Source organism: Parambassis ranga, chromosome 7 (assembly GCF_900634625.1).
Source record: "Parambassis ranga chromosome 7, fParRan2.1, whole genome shotgun sequence".
NCBI lineage: Eukaryota > Metazoa > Chordata > Actinopteri > Ambassidae > Parambassis > Parambassis ranga.
This window is the reverse complement of record NC_041028.1, coordinates 19,109,791-19,133,518: the sequence shown is the minus strand read 5'-3', so window position 1 is coordinate 19,133,518 and position 23,728 is coordinate 19,109,791. Positions and strand designations below refer to the sequence as shown.

Sequence of the window (23,728 nt, the reverse complement as noted above, 5' to 3'; positions counted from 1 at the left end):
CACACTGTAAACCCAAATAAGTTAGCAGTAGCAGTTAGCAGAGTTAATGAACTCAAAAATAATTGTGAGCAATGCTTTAACATTAAGAGTTTCTGATATATGTAGTCAATGATTGCACCTAAATTAATAATAAACTAATTAACTTAACTCAAATATTTATATGCAACTCAAAAATATTGTTCATGTCTCTAATTATAATAAATAGTAAGTAGTGAACTGAATTATGTGAAGGATTTTTTAAAAAAACAGATCGTTCACATTAAGTGTACATTTTAATAATCTCCACCTAATTGGCTTCAAGTAAAAATGTTGACTTAATAAAACTCAAATGCATTTTCACACAACTTAAAATATTGGCGAGTTTGGCGAATGATTACCTTACATTAAGTAGAACAGACACGTCAACTGTCATGTAAATCAACTTCAACAATTACATTGAGTTATTGTTTGAAATGGTAATATATCAAAATTAGAGTGATGTAATAAAGAATTCCAATCTGTAAATACATTTATGGGCACATTACATTGGGCATCTTTAAACCTGTGCCTTCAGCAGCTCAGCAGTGTCAACTGATTTATTACTTTTTTACAGTCAGCCTTAAAATGAAGCCTAAAATCTCTACCATTGACCAGAAACGACTGTTATACAAAATTGTGTAACAGTGAACAGTGACTTCCTCTCTCAGATAAACAGGAAGGGCATGTAGAACTGTCAAAAGCCTTGTGGTGATATCATGGAACTCTGCGTACACCTGTATATAAAAAAAATTAAGAGGACAATAAAGCAACAGGTACTTCAAGAGTAATTAAAATTTGTCCAAATTACTCACAATTTGACACAAAAACTGCCAAAGTAAAAGTCTGATCCATTCTACCTCAGATTGAATACAAAGAGCAGGCCAGAGGCTCCACTCTGTTTCACTGGTGGGCAGGACATAACTATGTTCTGTCACCGCAAGGCAATGGTGGTCTGCATCATTTTACCAGAGTGGTAGGTGTCTTTCTGTCCTTTTTCAATTCATCAACAAAGGCTTGCCTCTGATGTTCAAGACATGATGAATTCTGTCCTTCACGGAAATTGGGCAGAAACTTGACTTCAGTTCGCTTTGGTCTCTTGATATTTGAGTGAGAAGCCTCGTTGTCTGGGTTACTTGGGCTTTTCCCAACATTTACAGTGACCTCCTGACACCCAGCCCTTCTCATTTTGGTACTGCTGTCCTTCCAGCCATTCCATCCAGTGTCAGATCCTGCTTATTTTACACAGGGGTGTTTAGCTACAAGAGGCTCAGCTGCCTTTGCCACCTCTTTATTACTAGGATATACCTTGAACATATATATCGTAGATGCATGTTTTTGTAAAATATCATGCTCTTGGTTCCTTGTCAGTTGAAGAATTTTTCTTCTCAAATTCCACATTCCAGTCTCAAAGTGTCAGCTCAACATCAAATGCAAAGTTGGGAAATTGAAAAGGACCTTGAAGCCATCTACTTAGACGTTGTAGTGATGACACATCTGACAAGGTTTCAGTTGATGCTGCAGAACTGAAATCTTGTGGAAGTAAAATAACTAGAAAGGTCATTTCCTGAAGAAAATGCAAGTTTGATTGCTGCAGCTGAAGATTGCTCTGAATGCTGATGTGAAGGATTGCTCTGAATTGCTGGAGAATCAGAGCAATTCAGATCTTTGTATGCCTCTGTGTGTCAGCCTGTCACCATGGTAACAGCAGAGGAGACCTCAAAAACCACTCCAACTTTGAGAGCCTGGAATGCGGAAACGATTCGGAATTAGAAAATTCCGAATACAAGTTTGATAGAGCAGCATCTAAAGTTTTAAGACTAAAATGGAGTCTGTAACAAAACGTTAGCATTGCTATAACTTTAACAAATGAGGAAAGAGAGGTAATAGTTTCCAAAGTTTTTTACTTTATAACAGTTTCCAAACAACAGATCCATGATCAGTAAGCACAGGAGTTCCTTCAGTGACGATGCTCTCCACAGACAGATCTGCATTTTCAAGTCCTCCTGGACACGGCTCCATTTTTCCCTGTGTGACATAAACAGAAAAATAATCAGCAACAGAGAAAAATGTTCACACACACACACACATAGCCTATACATATTTACACATTTTTATAATACCACGCTGCACAGCGAGAGACGCGCTTAAATATAGGATGTCCTCATCTTTTGCAAACATGCAGGGACCACAGTGACTACCAACCCAGCAGTTAGCGTCACTTTTAACCCGACACGTGAACCAGGACCAGAGGCCGTGCTGCTAGCATCTGCTAGCTGGACAGCGGCTAACATTTCAAATGAGTGACTTGAGAAAGAACACTGACCTCAGTTCTCTCTCACTTGTTTGAACCTCTTTGGGGTCAACAGCAGCAGGGCACTTATCTTGTATGGATGCCTGTATTTATGGTTTGAAAAATGATGGTCTGGTGATGATTGTCTGCCTCTCTTTAGGTTGTGTCTGGCAGTACTGTACATGTCTTTATTGCTAGGTAGGCTGCATTGCGATGTCTCAGAAGAAGCTGAACCTTCTTTGACATCCATAGCTTCCTGTTTGGGATGCATTTGGTGATGGTGACAGTACCAACACACCATCTAAGTGAACTGTAGATATGCACTCCTCAAGGTCTTGGCTGGAAAACAGACTCAAGTCAGTGCACTGAAAACAGTCCTGCAGCTGCATGGATGCTTCCCCAGGCCATGTTTTAATTGTTCTTATTGTTGGAGTTTGAGGGTAAGCAGACTGTCCAAGTTGAGGGAGAGGTGAGGCTCTGTATGCCTTAGGGATGTTGGTGTAAACACGGTCAAATGTCCTTTCCACTCCGGTTGAGCATCTGAGATGTTGTTCAAACCTTTAAAACACAGTCTTCATGTCAATGTGGTTAAAATCACCAGTCATGATAAAAACCCTTTAGGATATGTATTCTGTTGTTTGATAACAGCAGGTAGCCGAGTGCTACGTCAGATTGAACAGTATGTAGAATATACACAGCTGTAACAAACAGACATCTCCTGCTGCAGATAGAATGTCCTGCATTTCACTGCCAGCAACTCTAAATCAGGTGTCTCTTCTCTCCTGTCAGTTGTGGGTCTTCTTTTTGATGCTCAACCAACGTCAGGCTTGACTAGGCTTGTGCAAAATCGTATCGTGTGCAATTAATCGTCAGAAAAACTGTAATCGATTAATATTTGCCACTTATCGATTACGGCCATTAGTGCCTCGTCATGATGACGCATTTTTGTGTGCGGCGTACTCTCACCATCACCCGCGCACATGTGAGTCCACAATAACAATAATGGTGGAAGGCAGTGGTGTTCAGTTAAAAAATGCGGAGCAGCACGTTCCTAACATAAGTTCAACGTCTGTCACCATAAGCCCGAGCACGAAGAAAGCCCAAGAAAGCCGAAGAAAGCGCAACGAGGACACAACACTACACTACACTACAGCTGTATATAGTGCCGCGACATGCATTAGGTGAAGCGTGGAGCGTTGGTTGTTGCCATAGTAACTGAATTTTTGCTCGTATCAAATGAATAAACTCCGATCTTTATTTACGGAGTCCACAGCAAGATAGGAAACATTACAACAGCGAAGTCTCCTCCAGCAGATATTGGAAAGAATTCCACTCAGCCGAGAATCCGCGATACGTTGAGTCATTGTGCTCCTTACGACCAAACTAAGCGCTGGAAGAACGTAACGTAGGTTGATTTGCACAGACACACATTTAAATGTGAAATTGTCCGGTTTGTTTATTTGTTTGTTTTTTCTGCTGCTGTTCTACAGTCTGAGTGAAAACATGCACTAGTGTGGGACATATTCCAGCCACAGGTTCATTTGCGCAGACACATTTTTTAACTTGAAATAATCACTGATGTGACTTTTCTGAACTTATTTGTCTATTTGTCTGTTTAATTTTAATGTTGACATGCTTTGTGACCTTAAGATAAAAACATTTGAAGGACAAAGTTACTTTAAATGTTTGCTTCATTATTATTTTGAAGCAGTTTGTGCCTCAATATTATCAATACATATTTCCATGGCTGGTTGGTGCCTAATCACCAGCTTAACCTGTTAGAATGAAGTAGTTAACTTGACTGATGATTTGTCGGTATCATGCTAGAACACTGTGCCAATTTAGAATCAAAAACATGCAATTGTCATCAATTAATCGTCAAATTAATCGTTATCGGTGTTACGTGCCGGTACTTGTTGTGTGTATGTCTGTCTCTGTTTTCTGTGCAGGTTTCCAAGTGCTTCCAGTGAACCAAGTGGATCATCCACACCTGAGTCCACTTGGCCCTCGTCAGCAGAAGTATATCAACTGGAGGTGTGCACATGGCTGGGGCCAGTGTGGGCCAACTTGTGGACGCACCCACCATGCGTCTTTGCTCCATCCAGAGGGACTAGAGCATGATAATCAGCGCTGATCTTTTTAGTTTTGCTTTTGTGTTTAATTTATTATTTTGTTATTCATTTAAGTTAATAAATTTAATTAATAGTCACTGTTTCCGACTGCCGTCTCTTTCTCAGGCCTGGGTAACATTATTGTTGCTTCCCCTCATCCCCTGGACTAACTGGGGAACGTAACAAATGGGGGCTCGTCCGGGATTTCCTACTGAGGGAGAGTTCCAGCAAGGTCTCGGTGACTATGTAGCTTTGTTGTAGCCATGTAGCCTGATGGAAGCCTTGTGGTAAGTGTGAGCTTTAACCCCATTGACTGTCTTCCCAGTTTAGAATAGGTGAGTGCCCAGCTGGTCTGCTAGCAGTCCTTCCATCGGACACTCTTTTGTTATTTTGCCTTTCTTATTTTCGGAGCTAATCCTGGGTGGGGATCCAGTTCCCTGGCGGGGGTAGGCTTTCCAGGGCCTCGGCCACTGGAGTTCAGCCTTTAAAGACGCCTCGAGCCCGGCACGCTCCAGAAGACAGTTAGGTGAGTTTGTTTGGGCAGGAACTGGGACAGTCTGTGTAGAAACTCTGTATGGTTAAGCTTGTGTATTAGCATGCGCTTTGTTTGTGTTTTCTCTGCTGTAGGCAGAGGTGTGTTAATGTACGCTTCGTCCTTTGTGTTTTCTCTGCTGGAGGCAGAGGTGTGTGTGCACACTCGGTTTTCATGTGTGTTAGCGTACGTTTCGTTGTGTTCTCTGCTGCGAGCAAGGGTGTGTGTTCGCGTGTGCTAAGACTTTGTGAGTTTCTCTGCTGTGGGCAGAGGTGTTGCCGGGCGTGATTTGTGGTGCTGCCGGCCATAGTAGTGGCTGTGGCGGTAGCGTGTGTGGCCATGTGGCCTGTGATTCCATTAATGCAAAGGCAGAACTGGTTCTCTGGGCAGGACTTTCTGTTTCGTGTAATGGGATCACTTCGTATGTGTTAACCCTCTAGTTGGCAAACCAGGGGTTTGCTTTTATGGGAGGGGGTGTTACGTGCCGGTACTTGTTGTGTGTATGTCTGTCTCTGTTTTCTGTGCAGGTTTCCAAGTGCTTCCAGTGAACCAAGTGGATCATCCACACCTGAGTCCACTTGGCCCTCGTCAGCAGAAGTATATCAACTGGAGGTGTGCACATGGCTGGGGCCAGTGTGGGCCAACTTGTGGACGCACCCACCATGCGTCTTTGCTCCATCCAGAGGGACTAGAGCATGATAATCAGCGCTGATCTTTTTAGTTTTGCTTTTGTGTTTAATTTATTATTTTGTTATTCATTTAAGTTAATAAATTTAATTAATAGTCACTGTTTCCGACTGCCGTCTCTTTCTCAGGCCTGGGTAACATTATTGTTGCTTCCCCTCATCCCCTGGACTAACTGGGGAACGTAACAATCGGCTAAATGCCACAATTAATCGTGATTAATTTTTTTGCCAATATCGCCCAACCCTAGGCTTGACCTAGGTGTTATGTGAACAATGCCCCAAAATATGCATGTAGGTTTAGAGGGTTCAATTTCATTGGGTTAACAACAGTGAAGACTCAAACTGTCAGCCAAATGTCAGTGAAAGAACTTCATTGCTATTTGCCATCCAGTAAAAAATGAATAAAACAAACAAAAAAACTTTATCTGTGTATCTATCTAAGTGTTTTGTTTTTACAAGACCTTTATATTTTTGTGAGCGTGATCACATAACACCTGTCCTCCAGCAGCTTTTGCAGGTCCCTCGGTCAAGGTTCAAACAGTGGGGTCATCGTGCTTTTGCAGTGGCAGGTCCTAAACTCTGGAATAGCCTTCCCTTTGAGTTGCGTATAATCATGGACTGTTTAGACCCACCTGTTCAGGATCTCTAGTCAGCTTTGCAGATTGCTTTGCAGAATATATCTGCCTGCACTAATAACAAGTCTGTGATTGATGTAAGATTTTTCTAAGATAGTGCTGGAGCAGGGTTCAGCATGTCTTCTTAGGTCGAGGCCATAATTGAAAGTCCGCCAAAAACAGTTTTGGTCTGTATTGATAATAAACAACAACTTATGGCTAGTACGACTGATCGTGACATCTTTGTTTACAGTCTATTAGCTTTAGATTCCTTTTGATAACTGCCTTATAACTTGCAAGCATCATTGGAACAAGTGCATTCATAAAGATCACAAGAAAAAAAATCCCTGTTTGTTATCATGATTTCTTAGCACAAAGATACAGTAGCCTTGATCCAAAACATCTGCAGTACCCTCAAAAAAATATATTTAATCCACTTTTACGTCCAAAGAATCAGGGAGCTGACAGAAGCAGAAAGGCAAATGTAATGGGAGAAAAGATGTTCGCTTTCAGGTTATAGCTTCACCACGCTTTTAAGTGAAGAGGAAGTTTTTTTGCACATTGCACTTACTGGAATTCTTACTGACAGCTGCACAATGTATCATGATGTGATAACATCATACCGCACACAACATGACATGACATGACATGACACAACATGACCCATTTGTCAGGCAGATAACTGGCATGCATGTTAATAGCACTTGTACAGTGTATGCATGAGCCGGGACCTGAGCAGCCTCCTGAATACCCACATCTGATGTTGTATGCTAATCTGCTAACCTTCAGGGCGCCCAGACTGGAAAAACCAGCAAAAGAGAGAGCAACAAAAAGCTGTCTTCGCTCGCTCGAAGGGCTTTGACCTGATCCGCTGAGTTTCCAGCTTGCGCTCAAGAGCTGTTAATGAGTGTGTGGCATTCTATGAACATTCACAGTTGGTATAGAAAAGAAGGTTTTTGAAACAGTGATTTTTTTTTTTTCAGCATGTGGCATCGGGGGGAGAAAGTGAATGGTCTTGATTAGACATTGAAATCTATTTGTATATGACAGGTGGCACATCAAAAATGGTGGAGGGAGGTGACGCGTTGGAGGTCGTCCAGGACTCTCAATGTGCAGCCAGAGGAAGAGAGGAAGACAACGGGAGAGAGACAAAAGAGAAGCCCCTCGGCACAGTGAAGAGTGGAAATGGAAACAAAATGAAAAACTTGGTAACTTCTGCACACACTTCACTCTTGTGGTATATGAATGCATTTCACTCGTTTTTTAGGATAGATTTCCTTCATAACAGCCTGAAGGACTTCCTTCAAGGTGAACAATGAAGTAATGAAGGAAAGAAAAAAATGCCTTTTAAAAGTAATGTTTGAAAAAGAACCGTTATTTAAATAGATTTGAATGACTTTGGTGTGAATCCACAATGATATCACAGAAGCATGTGCTGTTATTGAATATGGACTCACTCCATACTCCTCTTTTTCTTTATTTGCATAACAGATGAAGGTAAGATTTGTTTTCAGTAGAAAAAAGGAGAAGGAGCACAGAGAACCAGATGAGAACATGCAAGTGATGACACAGTAATGTACAGTGCCTTGCGAAAGTATTTGGCCCCCTTGAACTTTGTGACCTTTTGCCACATTTCAGGCTTCAAACATAAAGATATAAAACTGTAATTTTTTGTGAAGAATCAACAACAAGTGGGACACAATCATGAAGTGGAACGAAATTTATTGGATATTTCAAACTTTTTTAACAAATAAAAAACAGAAAAGTTGGGCGTGCAAAATTATTCAGCCCCTTTACTTTCAGTGCAGCAAACTCTCTCCAGAAGTTCAGTGAGGATCTCTGAATGATCCAATGTTGACCTAAATGACTAATGATGATAAATGGAATCCACCTGTGTGTAATCAAGTCTCCTTATAAATGCACCTGCACTGTGATAGTCTCAGAGGTCCGTTTAAAGCACAGAGAGCGTCATGAAGAACAAGGAACACACCAGGCAGGTCCGAGATACTGTTGTGGAGAAGTTTAAAGCTGGATTTGGATACAAAAAGATTTCCCAAGCTTTAAACATCCCAAGGAGCACTGTGCAAGCGATAATATTGAAATGGAAGGAGTATCAGACCACTGCAAATCTACCAAGACCTGGCCGTCCCACTAAACTTTCAGCTCATACAAGGAGAAGACTGATCAGAGATGCAGCCAAGAGGCCCATGATCACTCTGGATGAACTGCAGAGATCCACAGCTGAGGTGGGAGACTCTGTCCATAGGACAACAATCAGTCGTGTACTGCACAAATCTGGCCTTTATGGAAGAGTGGCAAGAAGAAAGCCATTTCTTAAAGATATCCATAAAAAGTGTTGTTTAAAGTTTGCCACAAGCCACCTGGGAGACACACCAAATATGTGGAAAAAGGTGCTCTGGTCAGATGAAACCAAAATCGAACTTTTTGGCAACAATGCAAAACGTTATGTTTGGCGTAAAAGCAACACAGCTCATCACCCTCAACACACCATCCCCACTGTCAAACATGGCGGTGGCAGCATCATGGTTTGGGCCTGCTTTTCTTCAGCAGGGACAGGGAAGATGGTTAAAATTGATGGGAAGATGGATGGAGCCAAATACAGGACCATTCTGGAAGAAAACCTGATGGAGTCTGCAAAAGACCTGAGACTGGGACGGAGATTTGTCTTCCAACAAGACAATGATCCAAAACATAAAGCAAAATCTACAATGGAATGGTTCACAAATAAACATATCCAGGTGTTAGAATGGCCAAGTCAAAGTCCAGACCTGAATCCAATCGAGAATCTGTGGAAAGATCTGAAAACTGCTGTTCACAAACGCTCTCCATCCAACCTCACTGAGCTCGAGCTGTTTTGCAAGGAGGAATGGGCAAAAATTCCAGTTTCTCGATGTGCAAGACTGATAGAGACATACCCAAAGCGACTTACAGCTGTAATCGCAGCAAAAGGTGGCGCTACAAAGTATTAACTTAAGGGGGCTGAATAATTTTGCCTGCCCAATTTTTCTGTTTTTTATTTGTTAAAAAAGTTTGAAATATCCAATAAATTTCGTTCCACTTCATGATTGTGTCCCACTTGTTGTTGATTCTTCACAAAAACTTACAGTTTTATATCTTTATGTTTGAAGCCTGAAATGTGGCAAAAGGTCACAACGTTCAAGGGGGCCAAATACTTTCGCAAGGCACTGTATAATGCCCTGCCTGCTGCAGTGATCTTATCAAGTGTATATATCATAGAGGGTCATTCCATGTGAAATCATGTGGCTCATGTGTTTTCTTTATCTTGCATATTTACAGACCAGTGATGCATAAAAGTTGGAAAGGATTTTGCGTTTATTGGTTTTCGGCCATTTTTAGGCATTTATCAAACCCAAACTATTCGAGATAGGAAACATTTGATTCCATTTTCTGATTCTATGGAAAAGTTAGCCCTATTGCAACAAACACCAGATTTCTACATGCAACAGAGGACATGCACTTATAGCTTCAACTTGGCTGAAAGCTAAGAAAACCAAAAACTAAGAAAAATAACTGAAATTGTAAAGGGCTGTATTTTACTAATGGTTACACTTACAGACCTAAAACTCTGGACTTCTGCATCCTCTACTCAATCTTGCTAGATTTTTTTGAAAAATATCTGAGAGGGTCATCCAGCAGCCCTGGATGATTCATATGGAATTACCCTAGACCCTTTATAGCTATGGACAATATGATGACAGATAGAATTCACCTAAACCCCAAGAGGTGGCGCAAGAGAGGAGCTGAGGCAGCCATGCAGTCGCACAAGTTTGTGCTGTGGGTTGGTACTTGTCTATCACATAAAGCAGCCCATAGATAGATAGTAGGGGTGGGACGGTTCAGGAAAAAAATCAGAACCGTTCGGTACACGTGTTTCAGTTCGGGGCGCGTGTTCTGTTCGGTTCTGGACATGCACATCAAGTAATACAGGGAGGCGTTTTTACCACAGCATATAAATGATTGTTGGCAACTTGGCGTCTCTCTCGCTACATTTGGCGGCTTTCCAAACTTTTTTTTTTTATTAAAAGCTACTAGTGACTCTCTCTGGGGACTTTTGGAGACTGACGTGAAATCATTCTGCAGTCAGGCTACTGTCCTCAACAAGCAGCGACCGTGAGCTCCTCCACCGACTCAAAACACTCACAGCCGATCAGTCTCACTGTAGCTTCACGCAGCAGGTTCAGCTGCAGGCAGAGCAGAGAGACCCACAGCACTCTGCTTCCAATCGTGCGCAAAGCTGCCGAAGGTCCCGTCATGGCTTACATACAGAGTGGGATGTATGGGTGGGCGATATGGCAAAAATTTTATATCGCGATTTTAAAGGCAAACAACAACTCTGATAACGTGCACTCAGTATTAGTGTTCAATAAACATGAAAATGTAAATAACAATTACAGAACAAAATAAAGTTTTATTTCAAATAGGTTAAAACGAAGACTAATGTAGTTCTGTAAAGTATTAAACAGTCATTCAAACAGACTGAAGTGTGCCTCCTTAAATACAGTATTGAGACTTAAGTAACTCCTGTGTCACCTCTGTCCACCGTTTACTAGAGTCCTCATATGGAGCCTCTTCATCAAATGCCTGCGTTATTGTTTTGGTGACGTCATTAGCTGTTGCCTCTGTCTGCATCTGATGTACACATGCGGCCCTCCCACTACAAACACACACACACACACACACACACACACACACACACACAGGTGTAGAAGAGCTGCTGACGGCACAACAGCAGCGAACCTGAATATTACGAGCTGGTAATGTTCAGAGAGGTGGGCCCGTACGTGCTCGTAGCATTATAATACATTCGTATACATGCGGCCCTTCCACTGCGACACATGTCGTGCGCACACACAGGTGTAGAAGACGCGCCGCTGCTGCCGGCAGAAAAAGTACCGAACATAAAGGTGGAGTTCGTTTTAGGGACCAGTTCCTCCGTTCTCTTTTCGTTTTCAGCCGTAGCTTCCTAACAGGGAGGCTGTCATTGGTTGGTCAGGTTCACATTAAGTGCACTGAGAGTTGGACGAATGAAAAAAACTCATGCGTCTGCGCGAACATAGAACTGCAATTAATAGAAGGGTAAATAGCATGTTTCATTGGCAAAAATAAAATAAAAACAGCTTAACCTAGCATAGTCATAGAGTTCAGTTTATCCAACTAGCATGTAATCAGCAACACATGTTCTCTGTCTGACGGTGTGTGTCTGTGTGTGTGTTTGTGCATGTGTCTGTGTGTGTACGCACATCGGACCTCTGTGCGCAGACAGCAGCGCAGAGAGAAATGACATGCTGCCGTGTAAATAGGATAAATAACATGAGCTGTTTAGTTTGGTTAATAAAAGAACAAGGTGTAGACCTGTTCTGTAGGAAAGGTTTTCTTACAGTTTTTTTCTGATTGCTTAAGCACATTTCTGTAACTATTGGCTATTTGTGCAAAACTCCACACACAAATAAAAAACCTTACACCAAATCAGCAAAACATTGTAGGCCTTTTGCAAAAGCTAATACATCTTGCTTAACTCTTCAAACCTTTGTAAAAATGGTATTTTTGTACCACACAGTTAACACAAACCATCATATTACTAAGCACACAATGTGCCAACTACACACTGATGGTATTAACTGAAAACACATCTGGCTTTTGCTTTCTCTGTGCACAAGATCTGTCCATGTGAGGTCAAACTTTTGTCATAAATAGTTCTATAAACACAGGTATTCAAATTTCAAGTATGAATGTTTATTCACACACATCAAAACAAACACAAGAAAACATACAATTTCACTGAAAGACACAGAGAGAGAGAGTCTTGTCGTCTCTCTGGGTCCGGCCACATCAACATTGCATGCAATGTCTTCTAGTCCAAGGCACCGGGGAACATGTCTCCTGGAGTGCTGTATCCAGGCCTGACATGATGCCTGGTCCATATCCTTGCATGCCTCCTTCCAGATGCTGGATGTCGAGCAATTCTGTGGAGTAACAGTTTCAGTTTTACATGTACAGTATTGTTGTTTTTCTCATTAGAGTATGGTACAGCTACAAAACTTAGTGTGAGGGAACTGTACTAACCCATTCTCATCAATATGTCCTTATGATGCTTGCTACGGTGTAGCGGCTCAGGTTAGGCTGAACCCGTTGTCAGCTTCCCTCAGGGTCAATCCATGGTTGATCACATGATCCACTATTGTAGCTCCGATGACATCAGTAATTCTATTTCTTTCTCCTCTTCCTCTAAATTGACCTCCTCTTGGTCCTCCTCCTCTTCCTCCTGCTTCCTCATGTCCTCATCCTCCTTTAATTCTCACTCTTCTCAGTCTCCTTCTCCCTCCATTGTTCTCCACACTGAAGCTTACCTGTGGCTTATTTACAGAGCTCATGCTGAGTGCAAAGTGAACTAATGATGTAAAACAGTTCTGACAGTGTAGCCAGACAGTTGGCAAAGTAGTGTAAATACCAGCCATAAATGTGTGTAGTTTTACTGGGAGTGTGTTGATCATTTGGAAGTTGTGTGTAAAGCAGTGAGTTGTGTTTACAGTTCAGCAAAAAGAGTGCTGTGGATTATATTTATACAATTGCAAATTGTGTGTTACAAAAGTGCAAATTGAGTGTAAAGCAGTTTTTTTGCTTTTAGTTTTGTAAACTCAGTGAGTGATTTTGCTATAACTATTAATAGTTTTAGAAATTGTGCTATAAGAATCATTGTTATTGTTTAAGCATTCAGAAAAATCTGTAAATGGCTTCTGTTATTATCTGGTGCTATATAGAAATTAAAAAGAAATAAAATTGACTTGACCGGACATTACCTCCCGATCAGTTCTCGGATATATATTTATTAGGGCTGTCAAAGTTAATGCTTTCTGTGCAGGGTGGCTCTGTGTCTTGTAGCGCAGGGGTATGACAGTTGCTTTTGGTGCGACAGGTTCTGGGTTCGAGACCTTGATGTGCTGCGTGTGTGAAATCTCCCAGTGTGGACACACACACGGGTTTTGCCGCAACGAGTGCCTTTATAGAAAATCGGATCGGCACTCTGTATCGGCAGATACTCAAAATCAAATGACTCAGACTTGGACTCGAGGGCAAAAAAACTTGATCGGGACATCCCTAGTTAAAAGTAGAAAAAACCTCAACAATGTGAACCGAACTGAACCGAACCGAAAACCGTGACCTCCAAACCGTGGATTTAGTGAACCGTTCCACCCCTAATAGATATTTTATTGATTGATTCAGGTATCCAGTAGCAACATTGGAACAGACAACATAGGATGCATATGGGTATAGGATACTAAATATAAAGCAAATCAGTGCACGTACAGAATAGACTAGACATAGGTGCATGGGTAGGGAAAAAACAGCTGTTGTAATGTACAATGTACAAAAATACAAGAGATCCGGCCTGCCACACCAGTTTGTCCAGCAGCTTCTTGATGCTGCCAGCCCAACACATCAGAGCATAGAAGAAAGCACTGGCAATGACTGTCTGGTAGAACATCTGAAAAACCTTCTGGCAGATGTTGAAGGACCCCAGCCTCCTCAGAAAGTAGAGTCGGCTCTGTCCTTTCCTGTAGAGGGCATCGGTGTTCAGGGACCAGTCCAGTCTGTTGTCCAGCTCCAGACCCAGGTACCTGTATGTCTGCACCATCTCCACACAGACACCCTCAATGGACACTGCCTGCAGGTGGGGTCTGGTCCTGCGAAAGTCATATTTAGTAAGATAAAAGAATTTACCCCCTCTGCACAGTTGCCACTAAAAGGAAACTCATCAGTAGGGACAAAAACTGTTTATTGAACCTTTCTGTCAACATGATTATTTCTTCTATAAAGTTGGCAAATTTAACATGGGAGTCAATAAACATTGACATTCCTTTTAATTGACCCCCTCGGGCTGTGGGGTGCTGTTGGGTGAAGTGCACTTCCACATGGGCTTCATGTCTCAGCCCTGGAAGTTCCACCTTTGTTTGTATATGCTTGACATGCTTAGAGGTTAAAACTATACCCCATGTATTCTGAACCATGGCCCAAAGATAAAAATCATTGAGTGGCAGGACGGGAGGGGGAGCAGAGCTTGGAAAAATCCCTCAATCTGTGGGGGACCAATAGTTCTTTGGGACTCATAAAGTACCACATAAATCAACAGGTTGGATACAATCTGGGACTCCTGAGTTAATTGTTGTAAGTTATAGCCATCCACGGTCTGTCTGGCCTACTAACACAGACTTTTGGAAATGGTGGATTAATGTGAGGGTTTGTGAAATAAGTAGATGACCTGCACTCCACCTCCTCGCCCAATTTGGAATAACTTAATATCTTTTAATAAACACTAGCGCCTAGCTTTCATTTAGAATAGAAACTAGCAATTACAGAACCTGGGTTTCAACCTGTAGAGGGAAGTCACTATATACTCTTTAGGTAAAATTCAAATACTTTGTACTCAATTGTCATGAGTGGGACCTGCGTTATTATACCAATGGATGAAAGAAGTTGAAGGGATGAATATGGTTGAATGTGGTAACAGGATTTTAAGGGCAGCAGTGGCTCAGTGGTAGAGCAGGGTTGTCCAATAACCTGAAGGTCAGCGGTTCGACCCCAGCTCCTCCCTAGTCATTGTTGTGTGTCCTTTACCCGCATTGCCTCCAGTGCACTCACTGGTGTATGAATGCGTATGAATGAATCGGCGGTGGTCGGAGAGGCCGTAGGCGCACCTTGGCAGCCACGTCTCCGTCAGTCTCCCCCTGGGGAGCTGTGGCTACCACTGGTAGCTTACCACTGCCACTGTGTGAATGTGGTGTGAAAGAATAATGCAATGTAAGCACTTTGAGTGCCTGCCCAACAGAGCAGAAAAGCGCAATATAAGACCAATGCATTATTATTATTATTATTATTTCATGTAGAGTCCTGGGAGTGTCACTGAGAGTGGGGTGATAGGGTCTTTTGGCTCCCCGGCACCCAATGGAGTTCTAAAACACAAGGCAGGAACAAGCTCTTTTAATGTCTTAAAATGCCTCAAATCCCAACTCCCTTCCTGTATGGAAGGAAGAGCATTTATACCAATAAAGATACCTTTAGTAGCTCTAGGTTTTTAAACTGAAGGCTTTAGGGAGCATGTGAAAAGTGCCTCACATGTCTACTATAACCTGCTAGATGATGGGAGGTAATGGAGCAGCTGAAAGCATCTGGCAGAACAGAAATTGTGTGATAAAGGCAAGAAGGAGTCTAACCAGAAAAAATGTTGTACTCTCTGAAGGCAGATGAACACACACAGTCAGCAAAAACTGCACTTTGTTCTTTGTTATACATGACTGATAGTGAGACTATTTTCTTTGATTCACAGTTAATTGTGAAGGCAGCAGTTACAAGCCTTGGGTTACTTAATGTGTGTTGCACAAAGTAAATGTCTAAGCAACTCCCACACACATTTATTGAATCCAGAACCATTATGGATTTGTGCATTTGAACTTGTGTAACACTCCACAACTCTCCACTGTACTTAAAAAAAATCCCCGTCTCAGCATCATGAACACAACCATGGTCCTTGAGATTGAGTCAAAGCCGAAACAGCTCCATGCTTTAATGATGTTCTCCAAGCTCCTTTAACCAAAGGGAAGCGGAGAGAGTTCTGACTTTCAGAACAAGAAGGCAGTTCTTAAAATTTTAGTCTGCTGCAGAAGATCAATCAGCATCAGTCCACACGACAGCTGTTCAGACCCTGGACACATGTCACCTACATATTGACTGTAGGTGGTCTCACACACAGGCTTCAGTTACCAAACCAAAACTGGACCAGAAGCTATGCATTAGATGATGAGAAGTCCTAACCTATTCAGAACAGACAATTCTCTCTACAAAATGGGTCTAGAGTCCCTCCCCTTCATAGCCCATAGCCTCTCCAACTCAGTACAAACCCTATTCTACTAAACATAATTGTTTTTCTAAAAAAATGGGATGACTTTATATGAAACCCACCTGCTCTTGCCTCTTCACCTCTTTCTATTTTAGACAAATTCTTTGTGTAGAGTATAAAAAGAACAAGGATGGCCAGCCAGGCTTTTATTTTCCAGCTGCGCTTCATTTTCTATAGAAGGATTTGCCTAAAGATAAGCAGGGTGGCAACTAACCTGCATGCGTTACCAGCCGTGAAACTGTCTTTCCAATATCACCATATCAGATTTCTTTCTGTATGAAAAGAATGTCAATCAACAATTTTATAATTTTATTTAAGTGATTGAATCCAGAGGGAACAAACAATTCTGTTAAATGACTTTATATGACGGGAGACGTTGCTGGGATTCAGGGTTGATGCACAGGCCTTCCTGAACCCCTGTTGTGCTGCAAGGACCTGTGGACTGGGGCTGGAGGCTGTTCTGGAAGGCGTGATGGATCCGGACAGGTGGCATTCGTCTATGTTTGGAGGTACCGCTAAGGAGGCGTTCGGCATAGTGTGGGTCAATCTTCCAGAAACCACCCTTTCCTGGATCGCCTTTCTGCCGCGGCACTTTGATGAAGCACTTGTTGAATGACAGGTTGCATCGAATTGAGTTCTGAAAACAGAAATGTAAATTGAAAGCCCACATAGTTAATTCACTTTGTGACCTACACCTGATTTGAAATGAATATATCTGAGAAATAATTCACTCCTGGGTTGAAAATGAGACAAGACTGAAATGTGGTCTTTATATGAATCTATAACTGAAAAATCAAAGTCCTAGATATAGCAGGAAACAGAATGTTGTATCATTCTTTTGAGCTTTAAACAAATGCCTATTTAGGATGCCGGACTGTAAGTGTAGGCTTACCATGCCACTTAAGACAGGAAGTACAGCTGCAGAGCATCATATATCAACCATGTGTTCATCTAGCTGCCCCCCGACTCCCCACTCCCCTTTCACTGACGTCTGGATGGAGCAGTGACCCAGTGGCCTTTGTTAAATCTTATCTGCCCCATGTACTGCCTTACAATAACGAAATGCTCTGAAATGTCCGAGCCAGACGCTGAAACACGTGAGTACAGCTTCATCAATCATTTATCCAGCAAAATGAAACTTTTCTGTTTTAAGTGGGAGTCTGGTGCCCATCCTTTCACTTTGAATCACCTCAGTTTGTTGGCTGTGCTTTAAAAAAAGAGAATATGTAAATAGAATGTGAAGCATAATTCATGTTTTCTGTTAAGGTTTTGTACATTTAGGTGAAGTGTTCCTGGCCTCACAGTTATTAATTGTACCCACAAAGCCAAGTCCTCAGAGTGTGGCAGCAGGCCCAGACCTATTGTGTTTCTCTGAAATGTATTCACTGAGCAAAATAGAAACTCTCAGCTGTGATTTCACTACAGCGCAGGAAAAAGTGAGAAACCTATTTGAAATAGTGGACAGTGTCAGAAACCGCACGTGCTTCCTAACAGTGTGTGTGACTGTGTGTGCTCCTTTACCTGCCAGTTGGAGTCAGAATGGCGGTAGTAGCAGAAGTTGTCAGTGATCCACTTGTAGATGTAGGGCAGGTTGAACTTGCTCTCCTTGCTGGCCTGCATGGCCATACAGATGAGGGTGGCGTACGAGTAGGGCGGCTTGATGTGCGCATTGGTCTTGTAGTCCACCTCGTCTGGGCAGTGACCGTACGCCACGATTCGAGGGAGGGACTGCATCCTGCTGTAGGCCGCAGCTGTGAGCTCCTCCAGGGTCAGGGGCATCCGGATGGAGGCAGGGTCCCCGGTCAGAGGGAAAGACGGGGCATTAGATCCTACTAGCTGGTGGCCGAACAGGTGTGGCTGATGGTGGGCATGCTGCGGCACGTTGGCACCAGGAATGGAGAATTCCTGCAGCCACTGCAGGCTGGTCAGACTGTCGTCCTGGTTGACGGAGCTGCAGCTGCTGCTGATACTGCTGTTGTCCATGACGACACTGTCCCTCTCCTCCGCCTGGGCAACTTCAGTCCAGGGGTCAGCACAGCTCAGAGACAGGATGGCTCTCTCCAACACCTCTTTCTCCTCTCTGTCACCTAGGCTCCTTCTCCTTCTTCTTCTCCTCCTCCCTTTGCCACCGCCTGACAGAACCGAAAATATACACCCAACTTCAAAGTGCAAAAAGACAGGACAATGATGGCCCCATTTGTGCGCCTGTGTGTGCATAAAGAGAAATACTTCCAGATTTCCATTTAAATCATTTGGCATGTCTGTTGCCAGAATGTGGGTGCTAAACGTTTTTTCTGAAACCTGAAATCCCTCACGTCACACAGCAGCATGTTTTTTTCTGTCTGTGGCTCTAAGAACTTTCCTGAAAAACTAACCTGCGCACTTGACGCACAGCACAGAGAAGTGCCTACATCATGAGCAAAGGCACCTGAAGCCTTAACACACACTCAGTGGCACTCCAGTTTAAAAATAAAAAAAAAGAGTTTTCTGTTTTTGTGGCTAATTAGGCATAAAATTTGTAAAAATGTGTTGTTGAAACAAAATGATTCAAAATAGCCCAATTTAATTAACAGTTGTAAATTGTTGTTATTTAATTGTTTAATAATAATTAATGATTATTAGACTTCGTGAGGCCTACTGAATATATTTAAAATTTTAATTTTGATCTTTGCCATTATTTTTGCTGCACAAAATAAATCATTTTTGTTCATAGTACTGTGGTGTTATCCAGCGGAATGTTGTGGAAAGTTTAAATTTATATGAAAATTTTAAATCTTACATTTACAAAAAAGATTTGGGCCGGATCATATGTGTTTTGGACGTAGTGGTGCGGGCCTTGAGTTTGACACATGTGATTTAAATAATGCTTTCAGGGAAAAACCGATCAACTCTTTTACAATACACATCCAAACTCACCTTGTGTCAGCTGCAATAGTGAGTAGAAACTCGTCAGATCCCAGAAAGTGGCACGTATTGACCGCTCAGCCTCAACCTGCTTGCAGGGCACCTGTTATCAGCTTGTGAGAGAAAGAAGAGAAATTCCTGTGGACTGAGTTTGACATTGCTCTTAGTGCTTCTTGTCCCTTGCAGAGGTCTTTATAACGGTTATCAGCAGGCTGCAGTACCATCAGGTATAATATCTGGTGCAGGAAGTTTGTCCAGTAACCATAGAAACGGAACCCTTTGATCTTCACTCCATGTGCCATATGCCTCTGTGTGTCAGCCTGTCACCATGGTAACAGCAGAGGAGACCTCAAAAACCACTCCAACTTTGAGAGCCTGGTGTGCGGAAACATTCGGAATTAGAAAATTCTGAATACAAGTTTGATAGAGCAGCATCTAATGAGCGTTTCAAGACTAAAATGGAGTCTGTAGCTTGAAATTTGTAGGAGGAGAAACATTTGGCAGATGACACCGAAATTGATTAATATTTGAAAAACTATAATTTTTTTTGAAAAAAACTTGAAGTTGTTTTGAATTATTTTTTTTCTACTCACCCCCCCCAACTAGAAAAGCATTTCCTGAAGAAAATGCAAGTTTGATTGCCGCAGCTGAAGCATTGCTTTGAATGTTGATGTGAAGGATTGCTCTGAACTGCTGGAGAATCTGCAATCTGAATTCAATTTGTTGAATTTTGGCCTTAAAATTTCTGATGGTGTGACTCTATAGCCAGCTGTTCAGGGAGAGTGCCGGCGGTCATTCTTCCATTAACCCTCTGGAGTCATATGTATAATGGTCCGCTTTGACTACTTTTAATTTTATCTTTATATTTCAGCTTAAAAATGGTTCACCTTGCTTTGTTTAGTGTCATTCTTTTCAGTACAACCCCACAAGTGTGACTATGGTGTTATTTTTTCATTTTGACATACTGTGTTAACACACTGGACCTAAAATCACACAAAAAATAAAGAAAATCCGAGTGGGAAAAAATTAGATTTTTTACTGTGCAAACCACACAACATGTTTAACAAACCATTTTTATAACTTAGAATGCTTATGCAAATTGTAAATGTCAAAAAAAATATGTACAAATGTAGCAAAAAACACAATTATTTACAACTATTTACCCTTGAATGCAGTAAATGCCTCAGGCGTTTTTTTGTACAGCTATTTACAAGTATTATACACAGTACAGGTGTCACACAAATTATTTGTGCCACTTGAAAAAGCAGTTCCTGTCCACCACAACACAGAGGGGCACATCACAGGCCTGACACTTCCAGGGTGTGTCACTCCTCCTTTTGTCCACCTGGAGGCAACGTCTGCATTTTAGCCTTCCTTTGGTGGCTTTTTGGCCGGGATCTGTTTCACTGACAATGGCCACAGGGATGTGGTCAGCTCTCCTGCTCTGGGGAACACCCTCTTTGTCCATGCCACAAAGCTGACACACCAGCTCCACCATGAAATCTTTTTGTGTCATAGGCTGCACCTCCTTGACACTGCTCATCTCACGGTGCAAGATGTAGGCATTTGTTGTTGCAATGTCTAGGAGGTGCAGCAATATGGTCTTGTACCAGCGTGCGGTTTTTCTGTGGGTTGAATAATACTGAATGAGCTGGTCTGACAGGTCAACACCACCCATGTTCTTATTGTAGGCTGCGACTGCTGTAGGACAGGGAATGTCTCTCACAGCCCAACGACCATCTCTGTTCTTCACCCGCCTTGACACAGTCTCTCCAGAAAATGCAGGATGGATGGTGGAGCATACAGACACCTCCCGTGTGTCCATCCACTTCACAAACAGAAGTGAATGCTCCACATTCAAAAACCGTCTCATGACGCACAAAACACTAAAACAACTAGATCACACTGCACTACACACTAAACACACTTCACCACACACTAACTACACACTCCAAACACGCTAAATATCTGAAATCTGTCGCTTGTCCGAACTCGCTATCGCTATCACTATCTGTCATTCGCCGGCTTTTCTCCCACAATCTTCCCTTAGCAACTAAATACCACGTGGTCCCATAAACATTTCCTGATTGGTTGACGTGGTGCATTTTTCCACCAATAGCAAAGAGGGTGTCATGTCACGTCATGCCGGTCAGAGCTGCTCTTACGCCGGTGTTTCCTGTATCTGCTCGCATAAAACTCGCAGTAAACACCCAGCGAATGTGGCGAAAATGTTCATGAAAAAACGTTTATATTTTTTTATCATAACTCGGGTTTTACTTTACATATTAAAACAATTTAAAAACCTGTATATAGTTTGAAGTCCCCACTTTTAACACAAACTAAAACAGAGACTCAGCGACGCTGTTTCTTGCTGCCACGTGATCTTAAATTGGCCATGTGAAAAAGACGTGCAGGCGCGTCAATTGACTCCAGAGGGTTAAGACATAATGTAAAAGCAAAAACAGAAAAGCAGAGCAGCCATATTTTCTAACTCACCCCCATCTCCAAATCTTTGACATCATAGACATAAAAATTGCACCGCCTGTAGAGCACCATCTTGCGATTCTGACGGTGTCCATATTTTTTGTCTGAAGGCTTCGGTTTGGACAAACACAGCTGTTGTTTAGAGGGTGTTTTTACAAATGCATTAGGAGGGGACAGAAAGAGCTGGGGCAGTTGATAAACATTCAGGCTGCCATGGATACAGGCAGGCAGGGCTGTTACCATGGTGACAGGCTGACACAAGAAGCATACAAAGCAGCCATCTTTGTAGTCTTTATCAGACTTTAAGCATTATAGAGCTCATATTGATCATACTTCAGCTGTATACTACTTTTCCACATTCAAATCACACAGCCTGAGCTTCTTATAGTCTTATGGTATTATTCCAGCCTCAGACCTTTCATATGGTATATTCACAGGCTATTCTTTAAGGTCATGACTTCATACTGCTCTTGTCTTCAGCTGTTTCTTTTTCATATCTTCCTACTTTTTCTACTACTATAAGAGCTTCATGTTTTTAAATTCTTAACCGTGTTTCAGCAAATTAAGTTCAGATTGCAGATTCTCCAGCAATTCAGAGCAATCCTTCACATCAGCACTCAAAGCAATGCTTCAGCTGCAGCAATCAAACTTGCATTTTCTTCAGGAAATGCTTTTCTAGTTTATTTTCACATGATTATTTTGTGAATGCATGCTAACTGACTTTGGACATTAAAGACCCAGAGACAAGTTTCAGTTGTAAGAAATCTCAAGTAGAACTTTATAAACATGACAGAACGTTATTTAATCATCAATACTTCATGTGAAAAAAATACATTAGCATGTTTAAACTTGAACTATGTGAAGAAATAAAACTTTATTCAGTGACCGTGACTTATTCTCCATTTTATGCTTCTGCTTTTGAATTGAATTTGATTTAGTGTTAGTATTTGGTATCCCCTCTAGTTTTATGGTAGGAAATGGGCCAAAGAGGTGTGTTAGTGGTGGTCAACACTGCTGTGTTCTATATTATTGTGTAAAGGATGCCGTTTTAAAACATATAAAAGACAGAGGTAATAAAAAACAACAAATAATGCAACTGACTAGTGTTCGGCTTTCAAGGCAGATGCAGAAACCACTGTAGCCTGTCGTATAATGTGATGCTATTGCTATTTAGCATCCCATTCTTACAAAAAGAAAACAGATACTGGCATCAATCTTTGGGTCATGTGACCTCAGATGATTATCATGACATCAGCTTAGTGATGTGCACCCATAATTTAGTTAAGTTTATGTCAGTATTCAAAGACTTTCCCTCTCCAAGGTAAAAAAAGATCTTACTAACCCATTTAACAATAGTAAAGGATAAAAATAGGGGACAGAAAGGAGCTTTTTGAGAGGTTAAATATACCCATTGTGGTTTATTGCTGAACATCTACAGGTAATGAGAGTTCGCATAACAAAATCATGAAAATAAAAGACAAACCAAGCATATCAGAGAGAGGATGAAAGATAAAAAGTATGAAAATAGCAGAACGAAAAATACAGAGGACATAATATAAAAAAATAATATGTAGGCTCAACTATATGAGCTTTTCTTGGCCAACAATCAGGAGTAATCCCAGATGGCTTGGAAAAATAGTGCATGTAGCTGCTGCTAATGCTGATATGTGTGGCAGCTCTTCAGAAAAGCAGCAAATTGATCACAATGGTGCCTCAACTCTGAAATCCTGGCAACAGTACCTTCACTTTTCAGTCTGGAGAACCTGGGCCTGCTATAGGTGTTTATCATTTTGTTGGCCATCATTCTTATGAATAATTGAAACATCATCCAATCTGTAATTTGGTCTTCAGGGAGATGTAGCACACCTGGTCTGGCATGTATTTGTATAAAGGGGTGGCAGCAAACCCCTCTTGCTTTCCTTGCTTCCACCCTTCCACTGACTGACTTCCACTCCTTTCTTCCATAAAAATGAAGATACTGAAGTGGTGTAGTTTAGATTGTCTTGTGCCTGGTTGTAGCGACATAAAAGAAATGATTTCAAATATGTTAGCATTGTCGACAGGGTCAAAGTGCAGGATTGTTGTGACAAAGACTTTTAAGAAACAAAGGAAGTCAATGAGCAGTCATTTCCAGTATCTTGGTCGCATAGTCTTT

General features: G+C 41.8%; 1 protein-coding gene across 1 annotated transcript; it reads right to left on the bottom strand.

The window, feature by feature from the left end:
- Positions 1-16,534: 16,534 nt before the first annotated feature.
- On the bottom strand, positions 16,535-20,767 carry LOC114438281 (forkhead box protein J1-A-like). The gene is made up of 3 exons (XM_028409504.1): positions 20,401-20,767; positions 17,707-18,200; positions 16,535-16,822 (listed from the first exon to the last, which is right to left on the bottom strand). The coding sequence occupies exons 1-3, from the start codon at positions 20,765-20,767 to the stop codon at positions 16,535-16,537; spliced, it is 1,149 nt and encodes a 382-aa protein (XP_028265305.1).
- Positions 20,768-23,728: the final 2,961 nt, after the last annotated feature.

Coding starts and splice junctions, on each gene's coding strand:
- LOC114438281 (XM_028409504.1), bottom strand. CDS start 20,767: ATGGGTGGTGTTGACCTGTCAGACCAGCTCATTCAGTATTATTCAACC. Junction 18,201..20,400: donor GAGTGACACACCCTGGAAGT/GTCAGGCCTGTG, acceptor CCTGGACTGAAG/TTGCCCAGGCGGAGGAGAGG. Junction 16,823..17,706: donor ATTCTGACTCCAACTGGCAG/GTAAAGGAGCAC, acceptor TTCTGTTTTCAG/AACTCAATTCGATGCAACCT.